Below are 24,945 nucleotides of genomic sequence, written 5' to 3'. Positions count from 1 at the left end.
GCGCGACTTATGACTCTGTTTGCACGTGACATTATGTTTAGGTCAGTAATATGGTACAAGTGGGAGAATATAAGAATTATCATATTAATTCTCTATTATGTGGACCTAATTACGGACGTCAGTCATTCTAATATATAATAGCTAAATATGATGTTTCGGGTTTTTAGTCGGAGTAATAGACTAAGTGGATTACGGTTAATGTTTACAGGCCATTAACATATTAGTCCCACTTATCTAATTATGCCCCTCCTGCCACCTATATAATAAAAGCTTCACCTGTTTGTGGTTTTAACATAATTAATATTCATTAAGAGAAACACACAAGAAGAGAATTAGAGTATAAGGAAGGCAGGAGAAGGCAAAAGATTGGAGTTTATCTTCTTGTTGATTTCAAGGAATCTCCTTATCAGATCTAATGCCTACTCCACGTAAGTACTCATCTGTCATTATCACTACAATCAAGATCCTCTAAATTTATGTTTACAACATATACCTGGTACATTATGAGTTGGAAGAACACTTGACTAGTGTGAGTTATGTCGACCACCATAATTCGTTGCTTATGTGATAAACAACAAGAAAGTTCTTTCAAGATAAAGAACCATACCCTAGGCTAGGAACCTAGATGTGTACTTGGTAAGGTTCATGCTATGTGAGACAAACATGAAAATTAAGGAAAATGCAATTCAAGAGTTTGAACACATGGACACATAGTATGTTAAACTCATGTTGTAAACGACTAGTGTTCACACACTTACGATATACATCACAAGGTTGTAATATGGTATTGACTACCCGAATGTGATGTCGACATTCGTCGTTTGAGTTATTATTAACTCACTTTATACTTTGTTACATCCAAACGGGTTGTAGAGACAATTGAACCCCGTTAAATTGAACACGGATTAGCATTGTATTCACCCATAGTCACTTACATGAGGTGATGTTTCGAAGTGACTAGAGTGTGATGCGATTGATGGCAAGTTCAAGTGCCATGGAGTCATGTGAGATGACTAGTCGATCACATAGGCAAACTGTTAGGAACACTTTGTCGGGCCTTATGACCGCTTATAGAGTTTTGGCAAATTTATATAGCCTGGCCGTGGCGAGAGCTACTATAGTATTCTAATGAGTCGATTCTTTTGACTAAAGACTGTTCGCCTAAGGTGGCACAGTTTCAGATTAACTTTGATTTATGTTACTACGACCTTCGTAAATGGGGTCAAATGGGCATATTTTGGGTTATGATGGTTGTGGCTAGTCGAAGGGAATAAGTGCGATAGGAATTGTCCACCCCTTGTCAGGGTTATAACAGTATCTCAAGGCCACTCGAGGAGTAATGAAGTGGAAATGCGTGGCCACGCTCGGAAGGTATCTATGGTAAATAATTCTGGTCAATCAGTTATTCTCCAGGTCGAGGAAACCACTCTCGATATGATCACTTGCAAGTACGACCTGAAAGACACCTTGCATTGAGTGGGAGATAGTAATAGGACAAGAGAATTGGTGACACACACTTGTCGAGGACAAGTGGGAGATTGTTGGAATATGTGTCCTCCGACAATAATGCGATCACAACTGTCGATCATGATGATTACATGTTTAAATCTCATTTTAAGAATACATGTGGGATGTAATATTTTACAGTCAACTGGTCCACACATATCGGTAATGATTGGCTGACTAGAGTTTGACATTACTGTCGTACGACGGTGGTGATCAGTTGATCCCCTTAGGTCATACCTAAAGGGTAACACTCTTAATTGATTATTTAATTGATCGTATGTCGATATGGGTTATTTAAATTGCTTAAAATTGACGGGCGATTTTGTGAGTATTATTGACGTATCTTATTGTAATTTGATTAAATAAGATACGGTCTAAGTAATTAAATTGTTTTATTACTTAGATAAAATTATTGTTTACGAATAAATTGAAACTGAATGAATAATTTATTATAAATACAAGACGTTGTGATTTATAATTGGTAAACCGTTTTGGTACAAGTAATTATGAATTACTAAGTCGATTTTGTACATGACGTATTTTTATTAATACGTTGATTTTTAATATGTTAAAAATACATTACAATTACACATGACTAGTGACATGTGATAATTGACAAATGACAAAATATAAAATGGACCTCCCATTTTATGTAAGTGCCGAAAAAAAAGGAGGGAGTATTAGGTTTAAATTATGTTAATTATGTTTAAGTGGAAAGCATGATGATTGCAACCTAATATAACCATGCATACCTATTCTTTCTTGGGTAGAATAACAAGCTCATGCATTGGCTCTACTCTCCCTATGCCAACCGGTTTTTGGAGGTCTAAAATGCCAATTGTTTTTCCTCTAATTATTCACTTCTTCACAACATAATTTCTAGTGTAAGAAATATAAAAATACTCTCTACATCTTATGAAAAATTAGAGAGATAAAATCTCCAAAAATCCTTCCTCTTGGCCGAAATTACAAGAGACAAAAACAATAATTTTGGGTCAATTTTAGTAAGATTAATATTGTTCTAGTTCTAATAATATTAGTCTTTTAAGAGGTTATCTTGGGTATTCACTTTTGGGAGGGATTCTTCTTTGGATCCTTTGTTCATCCATATAAGGAAAGCTCAAGAACAAGTGAGAAGAAGAACTCATTTGTGCCCAATAATCCGAAACTCCCATAGTAAGAAAGACAATTTCTTCTCTATTCTTATTTAAGTTTGTATGCATAAGATCTAGTTTTAATTTTATGACTAAATTAAAATGTCACATATATGAATATGTTATATTAATGAGATTTATATTCCTAACAATCACATATGATACAAACATTATACAAGCATTATAACGGGATGCTGAGTGCATTTAAAAGGGTTTTGGTTTAAAGGGTGGGTTGCCATACCGAACAATCAAACCCGAAGTCTGTGGAGAGGCTCGTACCAAACAAGAGTAAGGGCGATTCCTAGTCCATTTCCTCAAGTAGTGAAAGTCTTTGATACAAACAAGAGTAAGTACCATGGTATGGATGACGTCAATCGCTATCCATCCTTAGGCCCAAAAAAGAATTAGGACCGTTTAGATGGGACGATTGGTCGAATTGGTTGGGTTGGGCCTAAGAAGGCCGACAAACGATCTAGGAAGACCGAGTTATGAAAACCGACAATTGTCTTGTACAAACTATTCCCTAACTTTGTTAAAGTTTCACCCTTTTGGCTACACGTAAGTGTATTATCCCCAGCGGAGTCGCCAAACTGTGGACGCGGGCCCACGGGGGCGCTTGGCAACAAACGTTTGCATTTGTGGAGTCGCCACCAATTTATTGTGGAAAATTGGAAACCGTTCGAATACCTCGTGTCATGTCAAGACACAAAGTAGTGACATGAACACCAAGAACTCATTACCCTTAGCAGTCTATGTCTAGAATGACTCTCGTGGATGCCAATGAACACGGATGTTCACAGAGATCTGGAGTAAGGGGTGAGGGTACGTAGTAGGAAGCTCTTTTGATCGAACACCTAATCCCGCCCGCCTCGATAGCGGCCTCTACTAATGATTAGGGAAGATTGTCTATACTAGATATATTGTCGATTTATATGCATGCAATGCAACATCCAATAAATTAATCCTAACATGTGAGAATATTAAACTAAGTCGGTAGACACATAATTTATCATACAAGTGGGTCGAAGTAAAGATTTAAATCGATTACATGTGAAAATATACAAGCAATACAATAAAAGAAATATAATAAAAATACAATAAATAAAATTACAATAATTACATCGGATTTATTGATTTATGTCGAAAATACATTTAAAACGGATAGTTTGAGAAAAGAAAGAATAAACAAATTAACGAACATGAATTAGGTGAAAATACGAGTAATAGTTAATTAATACGTAAACTAATAAACTAGGTCAAGGAAAAACGGGTGTTCAGAGACAGAACTCAATCCGGAACAGGCGCAGCAGAGCTGCGTCCCTTGGAAGAGGCGCAGCAGACGCTGCGTCTGTTCCTGAGCTCAGTTCTGGCTGCGAAGCCGGAATTGCAAATTATTAATATTCATTGGTGATTTTAATGCTTGATTATATTATTTGACTCGGATGGAAGTGATTAACAGATTATTTACATGTGATTGGGGTGACAAAAAGGATAAAACATGGATAAAAACTAAATAATACGAATTAATTACAAGATTAAAAGGTTAATTAATGAATTAATTAGGTTAAATAAGTTGTTAATGATGAATTAATGATGGATATGATAAATAACAGATGGGAATATATCAAAGATCCAATTCCAGAGACTCAATATTAATGAATCGAATCTCTAAAACCCGGATTGACTTTAGTGACGAAAACCCGCAAATATGAATTATAAGGGATATAAGTCGGGATTTAAAAGATGAATTAATTAATGATGACCAATAAATATGCTAAATTACTATGTTTAAATCGTTATATCAAAGACTCGAAGAACAAACGAAAGAAAATAAAAGAAATGAATTGACAAAAGACGAAGGAAGAAGAAAGGAAGCAGGAACTGCGGCAGCCTCACGAAGAGGCGCAGCAGGTGCTGTGTCCCTTCGAACAGGCGCAGCAGGTGTTGCGTCCTTTCTCGACGGTTGTCTTCTGATAATCCGTAAAAAGGTTTTAAGACATGGGTTTACAAATCGGTTTTAAGAATATTTTCGACATAAACCTTACAATATGATTACAAAAATAAAGAACAATAATAAAAGGAAGATTATACACCCTCAGACTTACATGTTTGACGAAGCGAGATGAACTAAGTTAACGTTTAGTGATGCTCAACTCGAATGTAGACGAAAGTGCCCTCTAGGAGGAAAAAGAATAAGATTGATTAACGTTGATTGATGTGGAGTTGGTCAAATTAGTCGGTCATGCAAAACGAGGCTGGTACTCAGAAAGATCCGAGCTTACGTGGTCGAAGGTTCAAGCACGTAGACGCCAAAAAGTAAGAACGTGGTCTAGAATGCAAAGGGAGAAGAGAAGGGCGGACACTCGCGTGAGAAATATTTGAGACAGAAGGTCTCTATTTATACTAATCACACGACAGAAGTAGGGTTTTTTGGTGAAACTTTGGAAGTGAATCTCGAAAAGATATGAAAAGATACAAAAAAATACGAAGAAAAGGACTTGGGAAGAGGCGCAGGAGGCACTGCGTCTCTTGGAAGAGGCGCAACACTTGCTGCGTCCTTTCCCAAGTGGTTTCCTCCTGCGGAAGAAAGATTTTCGTGTTTTGATTATGGAATAACGGATTAATCTTGTTTTTCTTAATATTTTGTGTGAATATTACGGGAAATTCTTTACCAAAGATTAAAAGATTGCAAAATATGGAATAGAAATATCCGGAACATTCAAGAACATTCTGACTCGGTTTTAGAAAATGAAGACGGTTTTTGACCCGGACTCCAAATGTACTCTAATTACTGCCAAAACGACCGTATCGGCACGTAGATGTCAGTTAAGAGATAGACACAAGTGTTTGAGCGATCACTTGACGATAAACTTACGAACTGTCACAAATCGTTCCGCGTACCAAACATGCGGCCCAATCATCACCGGGTGGTTTGCGGGAAGTGGAGAAATGAGGTATCTACACATTCATGTAAACATGAATGCCACAGTCAGTGGGGAGTAACTCAAGGTTATCCCAGCCACAAAATGTCAAAATGAACATAACCAAGAACTAAAAACAGGTAAGTCATGTAAGATACTTGCAAAAGATATGAATATCAAGTTTATATTTAAACATGGCAATTAAACACTCATTCATTACATGGCTAATCATGCAGGAAGGTATCAATACTAAAGTGAAACTGCATTCCTATGGTTTCTGTCAAGATGACAGATGCATCCTTTGTGAGTCACACTCTGAAACTATTGACCATTTGTTCAATGAATATGAATTCAGTTGTAAAGTTCAAAAATGTGTGGAAGATTGGATTGGTCATCCGATTCCTACCATAAATGAACTACTAAGTGCTAATCGAAACAATATGAAATGGAAAATATTAGCAATGATTATCACAGCTTACAGATACCTGGTATGGGCACAAAGAAATCGAGCTCGAATTGAGCTTAGCGTGATGAGGCCGGAAAAAATTGCTGGTGGGTTGAAGACGATGATTCAGACGCAAATTCGAAGCAAGTGTGTGATTAGGAAGGATATGACGGAGTTGGAGATCAGGAATTGTTTGGGTTTATTTTGATTGTCAGTTTGATGTAGCCTTGTTTTGATGTTGTCTTCTTCGCTTTTTAAGTCAGCTGTAATTGGGGAAGTTCATTTTTGATATATAAATATACATACTCACATTTCACCAAAAAAAAAAAAAGAATCCCAATCAAGTGAACGGATGGGAACATCAATCCCGGCGATCATATTGCAACTAGGAGGCTTGCATCTCACCTCTAGTATTCGATAGGCCCAAGACTCATACATCCAAACAATTGACAATATCTATAACTAAGTAAGACCTTTACTACTCATTAAATATAATTTCCCTGGTAGGACAACACTGATAAAACTCACTTGCCAGAACAGCACAAGTGACCAAAAACCTCACTTGCCAGAACAGCACAAGTGATCAAAAACCGCACTTGCCAGAACAGCACAAGTGATCAAAAACCGCACTTGCCAGAACAACACAAGTGACCAAAATGTAATAAATTCAATTGGACCTTCTATTAACATTTAGATAACATTTCTTTTCATTCTCATAAAGTACTTGAAAATAAATATAATGAACGAGCATGAATTATTTACGTCATGATAGATATGAGGCGGAAATGTAAATAATTCAATCACCAATATTCATGAGCATACAATAATTAAATTGAGCTCATTTTTATAAGGAAAACATGTCATTTCATAAATAAATGAGACAATTAAATAATGAATTCCACAAATATAAACCAGGTGAGAAAAAGGTATATAAATGAATGATAAATAATGAATTGCATTTAATGAAACACAAGACGGAAATTTAAGTAATTCATATAAACCAAACTTGGCGTCAAAGTACCATGACCACGACTCAAAGCATATGATATACAATGACACGGATACTCTACGCAATCGTCACTTTCCAACCTAATTAATTTCACCACACATAACAGGGCACCAACCGTCTAAAAACTGAGTTTTTCAAGCGGAAAAATATCGAGTATACATGTGACAATATTAGCGTAAAGACACAAGCAAAAAATAACAGATCCGAGGGACCATTCAATCCGTCCCAAAACAGAGCTCAAAGACAGCAAAGTCACGGTCTGGGGCTGCACTTAGTAGCTCTCTTTGGCACCAATATAAGACAGAAATAAATCTGGGTTGGGAACGGGGATGAGCGAACATAGAATATGAATAAACACCACCATTTTCAGCATAGGCAACACCAGAAAGATAACCAACAGGATGTACATCCACTCGAAAAGGAAGAAAATCAAGCAGCACCCTATACTCGAAGTACATAACCGGTTGTGTTACGAAAGCTAAGCCATGAGGACTCACAACAACCATGAAAATTAACCACAAGCATTACAAAATCGACTTCATACATGAGCAACACAGTAAATACTTAAACTTTACGATAAAAAAGGCAAAGCCGAGTAGGAAGGGTGAAATATCGACATTTTGTTGAGTAACCTATCACCGTTACCTTAACTCCTCGAATTTCCGAGTAAAAACGTCAAAAATGGCACGAGCTACTCTCCGGGCTTCAAGCTTGACAACTACTTGGAATAAAAACGGGTTATTTGAGTCAAAAATCGAGTTGTCTTTAAGACGACATTTTCGAAACCTTAACCAAAACCGAAACTTTGTTACCTAGAAAGGAGGAGGAAGAAAAGAGGAAGAGAATGGTGTAAAAATTAGAGGAAAAGGTGGAGAGACGAGGGAGAAATCTGGGATTGAAGCTTGCGAAAATGGAGTTTGTACGGAGAGTTGTGTTTGTTGTCGTTGCTGCTTGTTTCGAAAAAAGAAGAAGAAGAAAGAAAGAGGAAATGCAGGGGGTGGGGTTTGCGGGTAAAAACAACGACAATAATAATATCTAATAATAATAATATAATAGTAATAATATCTAATAATAATAATATAATAGTAATAATATATAATAATAATATATAAGAGATATTTAAAAGTAGAGTGTAAGAGGGTAGGCGAGCGTGTTGTTGATTTTCGATTGGTCCGTGTTTAGATAAGATTCTCAATTGAAATGTGACGGTCTAATGTTAGACGGAAATTAAGACAGAAATTATTATTATTACGGTCATTATTATTGTCCGACCAAAAATATACATACATATACTCTTATATAAATTATGCCATAAGAATATAGTTTAATAATACGTACTTTTATATAAATAAGCTTTTATATATTACTTTCATAAAAATCGTGTTTGACATAAAATTAATTAAATTGAATAATTCAAAAATATATAATAAAGTAATTAAACGGTTTAATAAATTTTAAATGTCAAAATGGGAAATTCGCGGGTGTTACAGTAATAGCTGGAAGTACTTGGTTTCCACAAACACGCCCTTTTTGTTAGGCATGACAGGAAAAAAAGTTGGCTAGAGACTTAGGCTTGATGCTACCGTCGAGTGGGAGCCCATTAAAGAAGGCGGTTACGTCAAACTCAAGAGCAGTAGTGGTAGTTTCCTAAGGGCTAATCGAGGTCCGACTCCATGGAGGAATTCAGTGACTCATGACCCGCTTGGTAATTGGATCGGTAAGGAGGACATTGTAGCGAATCAGAGTGCATTTTATACGGAAGCGTAATGAAAAATATTGTGTGATAAGATTAAGACGATAATAATAATTTTCACTCTTACAATAATTTTATTATCTCTTAATATAATTAGAAACACACCAATCATAATTAAACACACACTCACTCTTAATCTCACAAATATTTCTACGGACTCACTAAAGCTTACAAACACTTATTGTTTGCTTTGTTTGTGAATACATTTCACTGGCAAAATTACTCCTTTCCCACCTACAATCAACTTTGTAAAATACTCTATTACCAACATGCTATAATAGGAGTGTAGGACGGTGAAGACTAAAGCTTGTTGAAATGAGGTAAGCAATGACATCAAGAGTAGTTGGTGAATTTTAACACTCCCCCTCAATGACTACTCTCTCTCAGAGTTAGCCTAGAGATTACACCAAGCTGCTTACGAAAATTTTCGAACTTAGGTCCACCAAGTCCCTTGGTAAAAATGTCTGCAACTTGATCATCGGTCTTAACATAGTCAAGATGAATATCACCTCTTAGAACCTTCTCTCGTACAAAATGGTAATGTACTTCAACATGTTTCGTCCTAGCATGAAAAATTAGATTTTCGGCTAATCTCATTGCTGACATGTTGTCACAATAAACTTTCACTCCAAAATCAACTGGTTGATATAGATCCTTCAAGAGTTGTGTTAGCCATACACACTCTTGTGCTGCCCTCGTTGCTGCTCTATACTCTGCCTCTGTACTCGACAATGATACAGTAGGTTGCCTCTTACTACACCATGAAACAACACCGGAACCAAGACTAAACATATACCCCGTAGTGGATCGACGTGTGTCATGATCACCGGTATAATCAGCATCACAGTACCCGTAAATTTCAGACAACTCACCACTTGGGTACAATATTCCATAGTCAACTGTTCCTTTAATATACCTCAGTATACGTCGTATTGCTTCCAAATAAGACTTCTTTGGATTTTGCATGAAACGACTAACCACACTTACCGCATAAGCGACATCAGGTCGAGTCAATGTGAGATATATAAGACTTACCACGAGTTGTCTATACATCGTCACATCCTCTAAATCTTTTCCCTCTTTTGAGCACAGTCTAACATTAATCTCGGTTGTATTCGACACTGGTTTGCAATCGAGCATCCTGTACTTCTCCAAAATATCCTGGGCGTATCTCTGTTGACAAAGAAATATCCCACCTTTGGTTTAGTCTACCTCTAGACCAAGAAAATGCTTTAGCTCTCCAAGCTCTTTCATATGAAACCTTATTGAGAGATTTGATCTTATTTGATGAATCTCTCTATCATCATCTCCAGTGATGATAAGATCATCCACATAAACAAGGACCACTGATAACTTTCCATCTCAAGCTTTCAGAAACAAGCTCGAATCTGCAGAAGCAACTGAATAATCACTTTGTAGTAAGAATTCAGCTATCTTACCATACCATGCTCCTGGCACCTGCTTCAATCCATAAAGAGCTTTATTCAACTTACATACAGAATGTTGATCAGAACTCTCAAACCCTTTTGGTTGATCCATGTATATGTCTCTATCAAGCTCGCCATGAAGAAATGCGTTCTTCACGTCCATCCGCCACAATTTCCATGAGTTAATAGCTACAAGTGCTAGTAAAACACGTAGAGTCATAATCTTTGCAACTGGACTAAATGTTTCATCATAATCAAGCCCATATTGCTGAGAGAATCCTTGAGCTACTAGTCGTGCCTTGTACCTTTCAATCGAACCATCTGGCTTGGTCTTCACTTTATACACCCACTTGCATGAAATGGGTTTAACATCACTTGGTTTTGGCACTAACTCCCAAGTTTTATTTTGATGAAGTGCTTGGATTTCCTCTTCCATAGCCTTCATCCAGTCTTTTCTACGAGCGGCCTCATCGTAACTACTTGGCTCTTTCACGGTGTTCTCCACCATTGCTGCATTTGCATATTTAGGATTGGGCTTGTGTGGCCGGCTAGTTCTCCTCACTTGTGGCTAACTATCCTTATCTTGGATAATGACATCTTCACCCTGACTCGGTCTTACTTCCTCAGGAGTTCTATGGTGTACTTCTGTTCTCCAAGGACTTTACTCTTTTGCCGGTGAAGGTTGATATTCTTCACTTTCTGATTCACCATCACTCTCGTTTAACTAATCATTTTCCTCATCTATCTTATCCTTGAGTTTTTACTCAATCTCCTTTGAGTCTGGCAGTAACACGGCTTGTGGTGACCACCAAGATGATGCTTCATCAAACACCACATTTCTTGACACATGATATTTGTCAGTAGTTGGTTCACAACATTTCCAACCTTTCCTTTGATCATCGTACCCAAGAAAGATGCAGCGAATTGCCTTCTTATCAAACTTGGTACGAAGATGATCAGGAACGAAAAAAAAAACATAGACATCCGAAAACTCGGAAATGACTCACAGCAAGTTTAGTTTCCACATCTTCTAAAATGGAGAGACATATTCTAATCTCGCTTGTGGTAGCCTATTTGTCACATGTGCAGCTGTCTTCATGCATTCAGCCCAGTAACGTGGGGGTACTTTTTTGGCATGTACCATACTTCTGCATGTCTCGGCCAAATGCCGATTCTTCCTCTCCGCCACTCCATTATGTTGTGGAGTGTTCGGACACGTCAACTGACGTTTGATCTTGCAATCTTATAGATATCGTGTGAATTCTGTGGATGTGAACTCTCCCTCATTGTCTGTACGTAGAAACTAAATCTTGCTGCCAACTTCTTTTTCCACTTTTTCTTTGAAAGTTTTGAACTTGTCAAAAGCTTATGATTTCTCCTTTAAAAAATCAACCCATACATATCTTGAGAAATCATTAATGAAAGTGATCATGTAACGATAACCACTAACTGATGGTTGCTTCACGGGACCAAATAGGTCAGAGTGAACTAACTCTAGAAGTGCCTCCGCCTTGAACATTGACTCCTCATATGGTAGCTGATGTGCTTTGCCAAATTGACACCCAACACAAACTACGTCTTCCTTCACATCAAGTTGAGGAAGACCATTGAGTATTGATTTACTCATCATGACTTTCAGCTTGGTGTAGCTTACATGCTCCAGGCGTGCATGCCACAAATCAGCCGTCTCATTTTTTCTAGCTTTGTCTTCATATGCCGTTTGAGCAGACATTACGTAGACAGATTCCAAACGTCGCCCTTCCATGATAGGAGATGAATTTCCCTCCAAACTTGGATACACTTTCACATCATTAGGCCCAAAAACCACATGATTTCCCGAAGCTTCTAGTTGTGACACCGATATTAAATTCTTCGTCATACCTGATACATGATAGACATTATCAAGATGAACTTGCTTGTTACTATATCTTGGGATAACCATGGCCTTGCCAATATAAGTGATTGGCAACTCCGAGTTATTTGCAGTCACAACAACTCGTCCATGCTTGTACTCTGACATGCTAAGAAACTTCTCTTTGTCTCCCGTCATGTGATTCGAACAACCTGAATTAATTATCCAATCATCTTTATAATTGATTAAGTTGTCACTTTCCGCGACTAATGCCATTGATTCGTGCACTGTCGACTTTTTGCTTGAACCTTCTTGTTCAACTAAATATGAAGCTTGAACATCCCATTCAACTTCATTATTTTTTTGCTCGTTTGATGTTGCGACATTTACATCTGCTGGTTTTGACCAACAATCTCGAGCATAATGTCCCTTTTTACTACAATTGTAGCAAACAACATCTGGGCGCACCTGACCTCTTTGTCGGTCTGGTTCTCGATCTTGAAGAGCTCCCCCTAGTTGGAAGCCTCCTCTTCCTTGGCCTTTTCTGAATCCTCCTGGCTTTCTATTTGAACCGCCTTGAGAACTCGACCCAGAATTTCTCTTGTCACCTCCTTGGTATGACTTTTTATTACCAAAGAGAGCCTTTTCTTCTTCCTTGATGGATGCTCCAGACATTTGCTTATCTAGATCTTCTTGTTGGCTAACATATTTTCAAACTCAATAAGAGTTGGTTGTGTAGCCCAACCTCTAATTGCTGCAACAAGAGTACTAAAACCCGGCCTTAAACCGAAGATAATATTTCTTCGCATCTTGGTATCCGTGATTGGATTTTCAGGATCCAACTTTGTGATTTGCTCACATAAAGTTTTGACTTTGGTAAACCACTCGTTTACCGACATGGTATTATGTCGAACCGACATTAGCTCATTCTCGAGCAACTGGAGTTGAGAATCATTCTTCTTTGAGAAAAATTCTTTTAAAGTGTCCCATGCCTCATTTGGTGTTTTTGCATCTTTGATGCGGTACAGCATATCGTCCCCGACGGTTGCTGTTAACACGTACATAGCCTTCCGGCTTTGACCTTCCACTTCTTCAGCTCTTCTCCTCTAGCTGGTTTGGCGGTTTCACCACCGCCTACGATGCTCCAAAGATCTTGTCCTAACAGATAGAATTGCATACGTGTGCTCCACGTACTGTATTTTCCACTGTTTAACTTCTCAATGCCACTAGTTGAAAAGTTGATATCTCCCATGTTGACTTGATGACGCCCGTCTCAATAAAGTAAGCTTGATCCCCGACCAATTTGCTTACAGTCCCGGACTGTGCACACTAAGATAATATTGATCCCGGATAAATATTTGGACAAGATAAATAACACTCCGCCTTACTGGCTCTGATGCCAAATGTAACGAATCAGAGTGTATTTTATTCCGAAGCGTAATGAAAAGTATTATGTGATAAGAGTAAGACGATAATAACAATTTGCACTCTTACAATAATTTTATTCTCTTAATATAATTAGAAACACGCCAATTATAATTAAACACACACTCACTCTTAATCTCACAAATATTTCTACGGACTCACTAAAGCTTACAAACACTTCTTATTGTTTGCTTTGTTTGTGAATATATTTCACTGGCAAAATGCTAGCTCATTTATACTAAAATAAACTACTGTATAAATTACTCCTTTCCCACCTACAATCAACTTTGTCAAATACTCTATTACCAACATGCTATAATAGGAGTGTTGGACGGTGAAGACTAAAGCTTGTTGAAATGAGGTAAGCAATGACATCAAGAGTAGTTGGTGAATTTTAACAGACATGGTTTTGTGGATTGTGGATATTGTGAGATTGATTGATTGTAAACCAGGTGTGGATAATAAACCAATTTGGTGTCGTTCTTCGCCCGAATAGATGACCAGGTATGTCTTTTAAAGACTTACACATAGTGTAGTAATGGATGGTATTAATATCCCTTTACAAACTCAAATCCCTTGATGAAATGATATTAATACCCCCTCTCTTAAGTTGTAGCACATCCTTTCATTATTTCGTTTTTACCGATAAAGCCAAGTATACCTTATTCAATAAAGTTTCAATACAATTTTTGCTACCGAATAAAACTTTACATATTATATTGTACTTGTTACTTCGTCAAAGGCAGAAAATTTAGACAGAGTATGCATTCCATTTCTAATAATACAGTTGCTTTAAGGTGGAGCCATTAGTTAGACAACTAACATTTTATTTCATGGGATTTTGGCTATCTTCAAACTTTGCAGAAACCTGAATCTTTTGGCAAACTCAAGTCTATGTTACCTGCCCTCGAAGACAATTCTAATAATGGTACTGAGCCTGGAGAAATATGAATACAATTACACATGAGAGCACTGCTATAGGAGTTGTTTTTTAATCGGTCTTAAATTTTAATGCTGTTAACTCATGGTACCAATGGATTGGATTGGAGGGATTATGATGCCTGGATGGAGTTAAAATCAGGTAAGGAGATGAAAATGGAAGGGTTTTTGGTCAAACACAACCTTTAAATTTTTTTTTCCCAAACACGACATTTAAAAAAAAAGTTTGTCAAACACAACATTTAATAAACTTTTTTTGTCAAACAAGACTTTTTGACCGCTTGCAATGGGATGGACTTTCAGTCTATATTTGAGATAGCAAACGAGGTTGGTTTGAGGTGTTCTTGGACTCGTTGGAAAGGTAAAAGTACAGGCTTTGTAGGAGTTGTCAACACGGTGGCCAAAGGTTTAGAAGTTTGGGTTTATAGCGGGTTGTTAGAGGGGTTTTCGAGGGTATTTTAAGGGGTTATGATATTTTAATTGGTCTGAAATTTGGTATGTAGGTTGAAAGGACTGCATGGTATATCGTAGTTGTGTTATTTGTAGTGGCCGTTGGTTGCAAGTGATGGTTCAAGGGGAGTGAATTGACCCACGAAAAAATCCTACTTTGACATACTTCAACCCCATGTGAGCAGCCTTACTTTATACACCAATATACACCACATTAGGCCAACTTTGACCACCGTGTTAACAACCGCTAGAAAACTTGTACTCCCACCTTTTCAACGAGTTCAAGAACACCTCAAACTGACATCGTTTGCTATCTCAAATATCAACTGAAAGTCACCCCCATTACAAGTGCTCAAACTTTGGCCAAAATATCGTGTTTGACAAAAAAAATTTTATTAAAGGTTGTGTTTGACAAACTTTTTTTTTAAAGGTGGTGCTTGGAAAAAAAAGTTTTTTAAAGGTTGTGTTTGACAAAAACCCAAAATGGAACAATAACCGATGAATTGGGGTGTATAAATGGTTTTGACATATCTTATTCTTATTTTTTCAAATTTTGAGTATTGTGTATGTGTTATTTTTTTTCGGTAAAATGTAAGTATATTACCGAAAAAATGTGACCATACATCAAATAGTCCAGTGGTCTAAAGACCCATCCCGGAGCTAAAAGACTCAATCTATTAACGGCCCAAAACAAGCCCATACAAACCAACACTACTACTCACTACTTTTCAGTCACACACCTATTGGACAACATTCACCAGGAGAATCGTCACTTTCCCCTTTAAGCTCAAAAATCATCTCCTTCTTAAAATAATCCCGATTCCTTTGTCGTCATCTGGGTTTAATCAGGCGCAATTCCTCAATCCCTCCAGCCAATCTCTGTCTCGCACTCCCATAATCTCCTTCGAGCTCAAGGTACGATCTGTAACCTCTTTCACGATTTGCCTGCTCAATTTCGTTGGATTAATTAGCGTCAGTTCATGTTTACATAAATTCCGTTGCTTCCAGATGCCATAGATGCATGCGTTAATGATGGCGTTGATGAAGTCGTTCCTTATTCCAGAACCCCTCAAACCTCTCCTCCAATATGTGGTAGCATCAGCTGGGATACTTTCTCCAATCAATCTGCTTACAAGATGAAGGACTCTGGAGCTATACACACAAACAAAGAACAGGTGCGGAGCCGTATCAGTCTCAGAACCACATACCTCACAGGTATCATTGACACTTATCCCAAATTTACATAGCTTATCCTTAGTGTTTAGAGATTTATGCATGTAAATCCAGGTAAGGAATCTATGTTTAGGGATTGTATATTTATTCCAGACGAAATGATGCCACTGAACTCTATCCCCTTTATCCCTGATGGTATCATACCCTTTAGCAATAGTATATTCTCTGCCCTAATCTATGGCCCAGATGTGATTTTGGTAGGATTCTTGATAAATAGACTTGACATAGCATATCTTCCTCCATGACCAACTCGAGTTATTTGTAGGAGCATATTCAAGCCAGTTTTCCCCTTTTATGTACACGCCATTAACACATTTGACCCATAATAGGTCAGGTTTAGATGCCAACCACCAGACCAATTTCCCAACAGCAACCTTATTCCACTGAATAGCACAATTCAGACCAAGGACACCTTCATTCTTAGGCCTACAATTTTTTCCCCAAGAGACAAGAGGAGATCTCATATAGTCAACCCCTCCATCCCATAGGAAGTTCCTACAAATGTCCTCAATTCTTTTGAACACTCCTGCAGGCAGAATGAAGATACTAGCCCAATAATTATGCAATGTCTTGAGAACTGACTGAACTAGGACCAATCTACCTGCATAGGAGAGTTTTCTAGCCCCAAAATTTCTGATTCTCTGAACTATTTTATCAATGAGAGGCTTACAGTTCTTTGCATTAAGTCTAGTGGTTTTAATAGGAACACCCATATATTTGAAAGGTAATGCCCCTTCTACCATCCCTAAAATTCTCAAAATGTCCTGTTTCAAATTATCATTAACCCCATTGAAGTAGGCATTGGATTTTCTCTTGCTCATATGAAGTCTTGAGGTTTTACAGAATGTTGCAAAGGATCTTAGGATTGTCGTCATAGAGATATCATCTCCCTTACAAAACATCAACAGATCATCTGCAAACATAAGATGAGTGAGCTTCATCTGCTTGCACAAAGGGTGATATTTAAACTCATTAGCACCAGTAGAATAAGTTAGAATCCTTGATAGGTACTCCATGCACACAGCGAATAGAAGGGGAGATAGAGGATCTCCCTTCCTTAACCCCCTTTCACCCTTAAAAAAGCCAAAGACATTGCCATTAAGGTTGAGTGAATAACTTGCTGTTGTTACACATTGCATGATTCATTCTTTGAATTGCTTTGGAAATTTTAAGGCACTGAGCATTTGATATAAGAAGTCCCATTCCACTGTGTCATAGGCCTTTTGTATATCCATTTTAAAGAGACACCTTGGTGAGACAGCCTTCCTTTCATATAGCCTAGTAATGTCTTGGCAAATGAGGTAGTTTTCCATAATGCTCCTCCCTTGAATGAAACCCCCCTGATTCTGAGAAATCAGGTCTGGTAAGATTCTTGCCAACCTGCTACATAAGATTTTGGAGATGCATTTATAAATGACATTGCAGCAGGCTATATGTCTATATTGAAGGACACTAGTGGGTCTATCTATTTTAGGAATAAGAGTGACCAGAGTAGCATTGATCTGCTTAAGGATTAGGCCTGACTCAAAAAAATCCAAGATAGCTGCAGTAACAACATCACCCACTATATTCCAACTATCCGTAAAAAACTTGCTTGAAAACCCATCTGGACCAGGGGCCTTGTCACCAGGAATCTGAAAAATCACCTCTTTGACCTCTTCTTTAGTGACTGTAGCCATAAGAATGTTCCTATGAAAATCAGTGCACACCTTTCCTTGCCTCACAATAGACTTCTTGACCTTGGAAGTAGGAGCTTTGGAACTTAGCAACTTGGTGTAGTAGCTCAAGAATGCATTCTGGATGCCCTCTTGGTCATTGTAAGTTCTGTTACATTGATCATTGATTTGGCAGATAAAATTTTTGTTCCTTCTTGCCCTCAATACTCCATTAAAATATGCAGAGTTAGAATCACCATCCTTTAACCAATGAGCCTTGGCCTTCTGTTTAAGGTAATCCATTTTAGCAGAATACAGAACATTGAAAGTTTGATTGGCTTCATATTCCTGCTGAATGAGATCTTTGTCCCCTGGATTAGCCATAATCTGTTCTTACAACTTCTTCAATCTGAGTTGAGCTATGTCAGCCTTATTCTCAATGTCAGAGAAATGAGCATTGTTCAATTTTTTCAGATCAGGTTTTAAAAGTTTCAGCTTCTTAACTACCTTGTACATTTTAGTGCCAGAGAATTCATTTTGCCAGACCTGAGACACACAATCCTGAAAACCATCAGCTACACTCCACATATTAAAATATTTGAACGGCCTATGCTGATTTCCCCCAAGAGGACCTTCACTCACTAAGCATGGGTTATGGTCAAACTGACCTTCAGGTAAAATATTAGCAATATAATCAGAGAACCTGTCCATCCAGTCTTAATTCACCAACCATCTATCCAACCTACTATACACACTTGTTTCTGGAGGCTGCTTGTTATTCCATGTGTAAAAGGCTCCAGTGGCAGCAATGTCCATGACTCCACACTCTTGTATACAATCATAAAACGGATCAGTCTCAGCCTCTATTACCCTGCCTCCCAATCTTTCATTAGCTTGAAGCACACAATTGAAATCCCCTCCTATGGCCCAAGGAGCATTAACCTGCTTAGCAATATTCCTGAGATTCAACCAAAGAGATTCTCTATCCCCAACTCCATTGAAAGCATATATGATTGTCATAAAAAATTGCATATAATTTATTTTATTAGTCACATACACATGAATAAATTGGGCATCATATTGAATGAAGTTAATATCAAACACATGAGGTTTCCATAGAACCCAGACTCGACCTCCTTGATGGTGGGCATTATTAGTGGACACACTCCAGTCTAAGAAGATCTTATTAACTGTATTATTGAGATTCCTTGTCTTGATTTTAGTTTATAATAAACCAAAAAATCCAATGTTATTAGCATGAAGAAAATTATTTACAAATCTCTGCTTCACTTCCTTATTCATCCCTCTCACGTTCCAAAAACCAAAATTCATTGAGAGTCAAAGCGGATCATTACCATTCAGACCAATCCCTTTCTTGTGCTGGCCAGATTCCTGCAACTCCTCCATTTGATGAGGAGAAGGAGAAAACTTCTTGTCATTCCCTTGCCTAGGTTGTCTTATAGGGGAGATAGTCCCACTGGAAGTAGACTGGATCCTAGTATTGGGAGTACTTGTGTTCATCATTTCTGAATTTTTATCTTTTTGAACAGGAGACACAATAGGTTCAGGCCTCTGCTGGACAACTACATCCTTCTTGACTGGTCTCCACACTTTCTGGACATGAGACACAGTTTTAACAGGTATGGCTGTTTTGGAAGCATGCTTTCCTTTTCTACATTGCGCCTTTTCATGCCCAAGCTGCTTGCACTAAGTACAAAGGCTAGGTTTCCATTCATACACAATGTCAATAGTCACAACTTGCTTTTTCTCATCCAGAAACTTGATGGCTTTTGGAAAGTTTTGCCCTAGTTTGAGTTCAACCATAACTCGAGCAAACCCTAACCTTGTTTTCAATTCAGTAGCCTCATCACTTTTAATATAATGACCAACTAGATTAGCTAATTTAGAAAGACTCTTACCCTAGAATTTTAAAGGTAAGTTTTGCATTCTAATCCAGGCTGGGACTGATTTAACATCCTCCTTGGTGAGTTCTATATCTGGCTGCCATGGCTTGATTATTAATGGTTTGTTATCAAATAAGAAATAACCACTCCCAAGAACCGCTTGTTTCATTTCTTCAGTTTGGAATCTTGCAAAAAAGACACCATTAGGTAAGAAAGAAATTTCGTCAATGACATACTTGTTCCAAATTCGTTTCAGGAAGCCTTCCAATACTTGCCATGGAGGATTTGCTCCAACCACAAAGCCAACCACTGCCTGCTGCCAATAGTCAATCTCAGGCTGCACGTCTTCATCAGTTAATTGCAACAAGTCGATTCATCATCAATCATCTGAACGATTTTCCTGCCATGGATTTGATACCAAGTCTCATCCTGGGATCTCTCCTCTTCAGATTCAGAATCTTGAACACAGTCCTCTACTGTAACCTTATTGAAATCAAGGGTAGGAATACCTGTTACCTCATGTATACTCTTATGTTTAAGGCCTTCATCAACATCAGTTTTTCCTAGTAATTTTGATTTCTCAGAGATAATAACATTTGAGGCTGATGATTTAGAATTAGATGGATTATTGATCTTAGTCACTGATTTCCTTGTCATCTTGTCTAGAAATCTGTGCCCTAGAGATGGCGGCTGGTCTCTCTCTCTCTAGGAAACATTTTTTTAATTAGTATGTGTTAGTATGTATATAAATGTAACATTCTGAATTGTTAGTCATTGTTATTGTATATCAGATTCTCTTTTTAAATAAAATTTATGATTGTCTCATTGAGGCGTGTATCTCATTTCAAATTACACAAAGAAAGATATCTTGCATTTTATTTGTATGTGGTTCAAATTCATTGGCTAGTGTCCAGAGACGCAAAGGGTCATGTCCTCAAGTTTAATATTTGAGGCTTAATATGAAGCATCGAAGTGATTTTGTGTCATATCAAATGAACTAGCAATAAAAGTAAAGTAAAGAAGTAACTTCTTCATTTTATCATACTTCATTATTATGTCTCTGTTTTTTACAAATGAATCTCCGCGATCAATTTCAGACTAAGTTTTCAATCTTTTTTTATTTATTTAATTGTTACGACTATCTTATATATATATATTTGAGGATTGAGGATTTGGGAATACAATATCACAGGTTCTTCAATACAATATCACGCAAAAATCATACCTTTGCCAAAAAATATTTTTTTTTTAAATTTTTTTTTTTTCACATGTGTTTTTTTTTGTGTGATATTGTTTCGAATAACCAGTGATATTGTATTGAACAACCTGTGATATTGTAACGAAATCCTCAATCCTAAAAAAGATAGTGTATCCTCACATGATCCTATATATATATATATATATATATATTCTTATTATTATTATTATTATTATTACTATTCTTATTATTATTATTATTATTATTATTATTATTATTATTATTATTATTATTATTATTATTATTATTATTATTATTATTATTATTATTATTATTATTATTATTATTATTATTATTATTATTATTATTATTATTATTATTATTATTATTATTATTATTATTATTATTATTATTATTATTATTATTATTATTATTATTATTATTATTATTATTATTGTTATTATTATTATTATTATTATACCCCACCTCCCCCCGACACTTTTCCCCCATCCCTTTCTTCTTTTCGATAAAACCTCCTCCAACATCAACAACAAATAACTCAGCCATAATCGCCATTTTCGCGAGCTTGAGACTCAAATCCCGTCCCCATTTCTCTACCAAATTCCATAATTTTTGTACCATTCTCTTCCCTTTTCCTTCCTCCTCCTATCAAGGTAAGAAAGTCTTGTTTTTGTGGTGGTTTCGTTTTTCGCCGTCTTATAAAAGTGTCATCTTTTAGCTCCTTTATCCCGTTTTCTTGCTCTCTGATGAATGATTTGAAGACCCAGAGCAGTTTGAGTCCGAAATCGTGTTCGTTGAGGAAGGTATAAGGTAACGGTGATAGGTTACTCGACAAATGTCAAAATTTCCGTCTTTTGTGTCATTTTATATGTCCTTGTTTGATAAAGTTTAGTTCCTTACGTTTTTCTCATTTGTATGGTAAATTTCATCTCATATTGGTGTTTGTATTAGACTGTTTTGAGCCCCGAACTCTGTTTTGAGTTCCGTTGCTTCAGTATGGTTTATAGCTCACATACACGAGTGGTTGTGGTTGAGTTGATACTGATTTTGGGACAGTAAAATGCTGAGTTTAGGACGGATAAAATGGTGTCTTACGGGACTTTGTTTGGGGCGTAAGAGTGACTGATGTGGGACGGGTTTACTGTGTTTTTTTTGGGACTCCTATAATGTGTCAAGCAGATTGTTTGTAGACTGCCGAGGGATGGTTTTAGGACTGTTTTGAGGACAACCGAGTACGGTTTTGGTGGCTGTTTTGGCGCGGTCTTAAGTAGTGTTGTAGGTTCAAACTCGTCGTCAAAAGCTACCTGGCCAAAACAATATTTATAACTTCACAAACTACTCTTAGCAAAGAGGTAAGTAGAGGTCGGATCCCAAGGGACGGATATTGATGTAGGATTTTCAATTGTAATTGGTCGCGTCTTAGGGTGTCACAATTTGGGTTGAGATAGGAGATCAACTAAACTAATCAATAGAGCAAGGTAATAAAAACAAGCAAGGTGATTAAAATAAGATGTAAACAATTGATTAAAAGCACTAGGGTGTCATGGGTTCATAAGGGATTCATGGGAGTTGATCATACAAACATATTCTCAAATTATAAGCAAGCAATTATTGTTGTGATGGGATCGAGTTGGTGTATAAGCTTACAATCCCTAAGAAGGTTTGGGTCCCGGAGCCGAATCGATTAGATTGTACAACACCTACAAGTCGACTTAGTACTTCCTATTCAACTATATGCATGGTCTAATGAGACTCGAGTTGGTTTACAAGCTTACAAGTCTCATTTAAAAGACAGGTGATGGGTAAAAAATGCAAGGATTCATAGGCTCGCATTTCATCAAACATAACATGTGCATAAGTTGAAATCACAGCAAGCAAGCAAATAAATTATGAAATCATATTAGATTAAGCGTGAATCCTTCCCCATGTTGGTTTCCCCTAATTTCCCATTAACCCTAGTAAAGTAAACTACTCACTCATTATCAAGTTTAGCATGCTAACAAAGTTGTCAATCATATTAGCAAGGCAAAACATGATGAACAAGTAAGAAAGATTAACAATAATCAAAACAAGGAATAAGAGAATTATACCTATGGAGATTCCAAAATAATAATACAAAGAATAATAGAAGTACTTGATGATTGATGGAAGGTTGTCAATCCTCCAAATAAACCCAAATAATCTTCTAATTACCCAAACTAAATGAAGAACAATAGAGAAATTAAGTATTGAGATTTGTATTAAGACTAGATTAAAAGTTGATTACAAGATTAAGGAATGATTAGAACTTGATTAAGAAAGTATTAAGAGAGCATGCTAATCTAAGTAGTACAATGGGGTATTTATACTAAAGATTAGGTACATAAATTAGGGTTACTAAGGGCTTAAATGACTATTAAGACCTTTAAGAAAAGTTGAGAAAATGCTCCTCTCGGAGGAAATGAGCATATCCGTTTGTTCTAGTCTAGCCATGATCCGTCCGTCTTGGGAAGTGGCACGGGCTCTCTGGACTTTGATCCGAGCGGGTTGTGTGGGAGACGCTCGGATCCTCTTGCTGCAAGACGAGCGTCTTGCCTGGGAGACGCTCAGATGGTGGTGAAGGAAGACGCTCGGATTGGGTGTAATCCGCTCGGATCCCACGACAGACTGCTTCTCTTCTTTTCTTCCTTTATAATCTGCGAGGATCATTCTAGGGATACAAGGATCCTTTCGTCATTGCCCATTTTACTTTATTATCTACATAGGCCTTCTAGTGATGTCTTCTCTTTGATGGTTGGTCATTAGATGCGATCAATTTAGCTCCATTTCGCCATGCAAATGCAAGGTTAGCACTCCTTTCCTACCAAAGGGGACAAAACCTCAAAGAATATGTAAAATGGGAAACTAAAGATAGTAAATGACCCAATTATGCACTATAAAGCATAGGAACGAGGTTAATTCAGGGACTAAATGTGCTCAAACATGAGTCACATCAAACATCCCCAAACCGAACCTTTGCTCGTCCCGAGTAAAGAGGTGACAAAAACTAGGAGCCTTATTCAAACTAACCTACTAATATAGCCAATGTGATATAATTAGCGGGTCTCACTCCGCCCCTTCAACTCACAACAAGACAACCATGAGGTAGGATGCCTTATTGCAAGGCAAGGTGGGGCTTGCCAAAATGGCGACACATCCAAGCATTAAAGCATACAAAACAAGTAATGGATGCATCTACAAAAATGAATAGCCACTTTCCTCATCTAAGTGGCACTCCATTATAGATACGGTTTCTTAAAACTACTACGCCTAGAAGGATACCAATAAATCACCTCCAAGTTGTGTCAAGCTAGGGTACCTTTGTCCTCAATCGTTAAATGCTTTCGTCAAGAGTAGACTCCCTATGGTGTTAGAAACATTGGAGGATCGCGGAATTCCCCTTCTTGCCTAGGCAAGAAGAAGGGTCGTTCCCTCTCTACCATGCACAAAAGTGGATTCGATGGATAAAGGGATCATTTGTATTTGAGTTTCATATGGGAGTTTTCTTTTGTTGTTGTTTTTTCCCCCCCAATTTCTTGTGGCATTTGACATTTTTGAGAACAATTTATTTTTGCCATTTTTTTTGATGTTTGGCATTTCAATACTTGACAATTTCAACTTTTTCTTGCATTTTCTTTTGAACATTTTCAAAGTCATCCCATTTGTAGTGAGGGTGCTTATAATTGAAGCATAGGAGTTTTCATTTTTGTTACTCCTCTTTTCTTTTGATGCAATTGCAAACTTTTTGACTTTTCATTTCAATTCTTGAACTCAAATTTTGAACAATTTTTGTGCCCTTTCTCTTTTTGATGACAAAAATGTGGTAGAATATGGAAGATGGTTGCATGGCTTCAAGGGTCACCTTGGAATAAACGGTAGCCAAGGAGTTATCACACCACAAGGTACTCTTGACTAGGCCTTAATCCATGGATCAAAGCATACTAGCATGACACATCCTAGGGTGTTTTACAAGTATTCTAACAAGCAAAGTCTTAAGAAGAAAAAGTATCTACAAGGGCCTTATATACAATTGTC

At 37.2% G+C, this 24,945-nt stretch overlaps 2 protein-coding genes across 2 annotated transcripts; both read right to left on the bottom strand.

The window, feature by feature from the left end:
• Positions 1–15,726: 15,726 nt before the first annotated feature.
• Positions 15,727–16,158, bottom strand: LOC141637250 (uncharacterized). The gene has a single exon (XM_074446814.1). The coding sequence runs from the start codon at positions 16,156–16,158 to the stop codon at positions 15,727–15,729; it is 432 nt and encodes a 143-aa protein (XP_074302915.1).
• A 2,004-nt stretch (positions 16,159–18,162) lies between these two features.
• Positions 18,163–18,789, bottom strand: LOC141637249 (uncharacterized). Its single transcript, XM_074446813.1, has 2 exons — positions 18,525–18,789; positions 18,163–18,437 (listed from the first exon to the last, which is right to left on the bottom strand). The coding sequence occupies exons 1-2, from the start codon at positions 18,787–18,789 to the stop codon at positions 18,163–18,165; spliced, it is 540 nt and encodes a 179-aa protein (XP_074302914.1).
• Between the last annotated feature and the right edge of the window lie 6,156 nt (positions 18,790–24,945).

The sequence above is a fragment of the Silene latifolia genome, unplaced genomic scaffold, assembly GCF_048544455.1.
Source record: "Silene latifolia isolate original U9 population unplaced genomic scaffold, ASM4854445v1 chrun_scaffold_16, whole genome shotgun sequence".
In the NCBI taxonomy this organism is placed as follows: domain Eukaryota; kingdom Viridiplantae; phylum Streptophyta; class Magnoliopsida; order Caryophyllales; family Caryophyllaceae; genus Silene; species Silene latifolia.
This window is presented reverse-complemented; position numbering and strand designations above follow the sequence as displayed.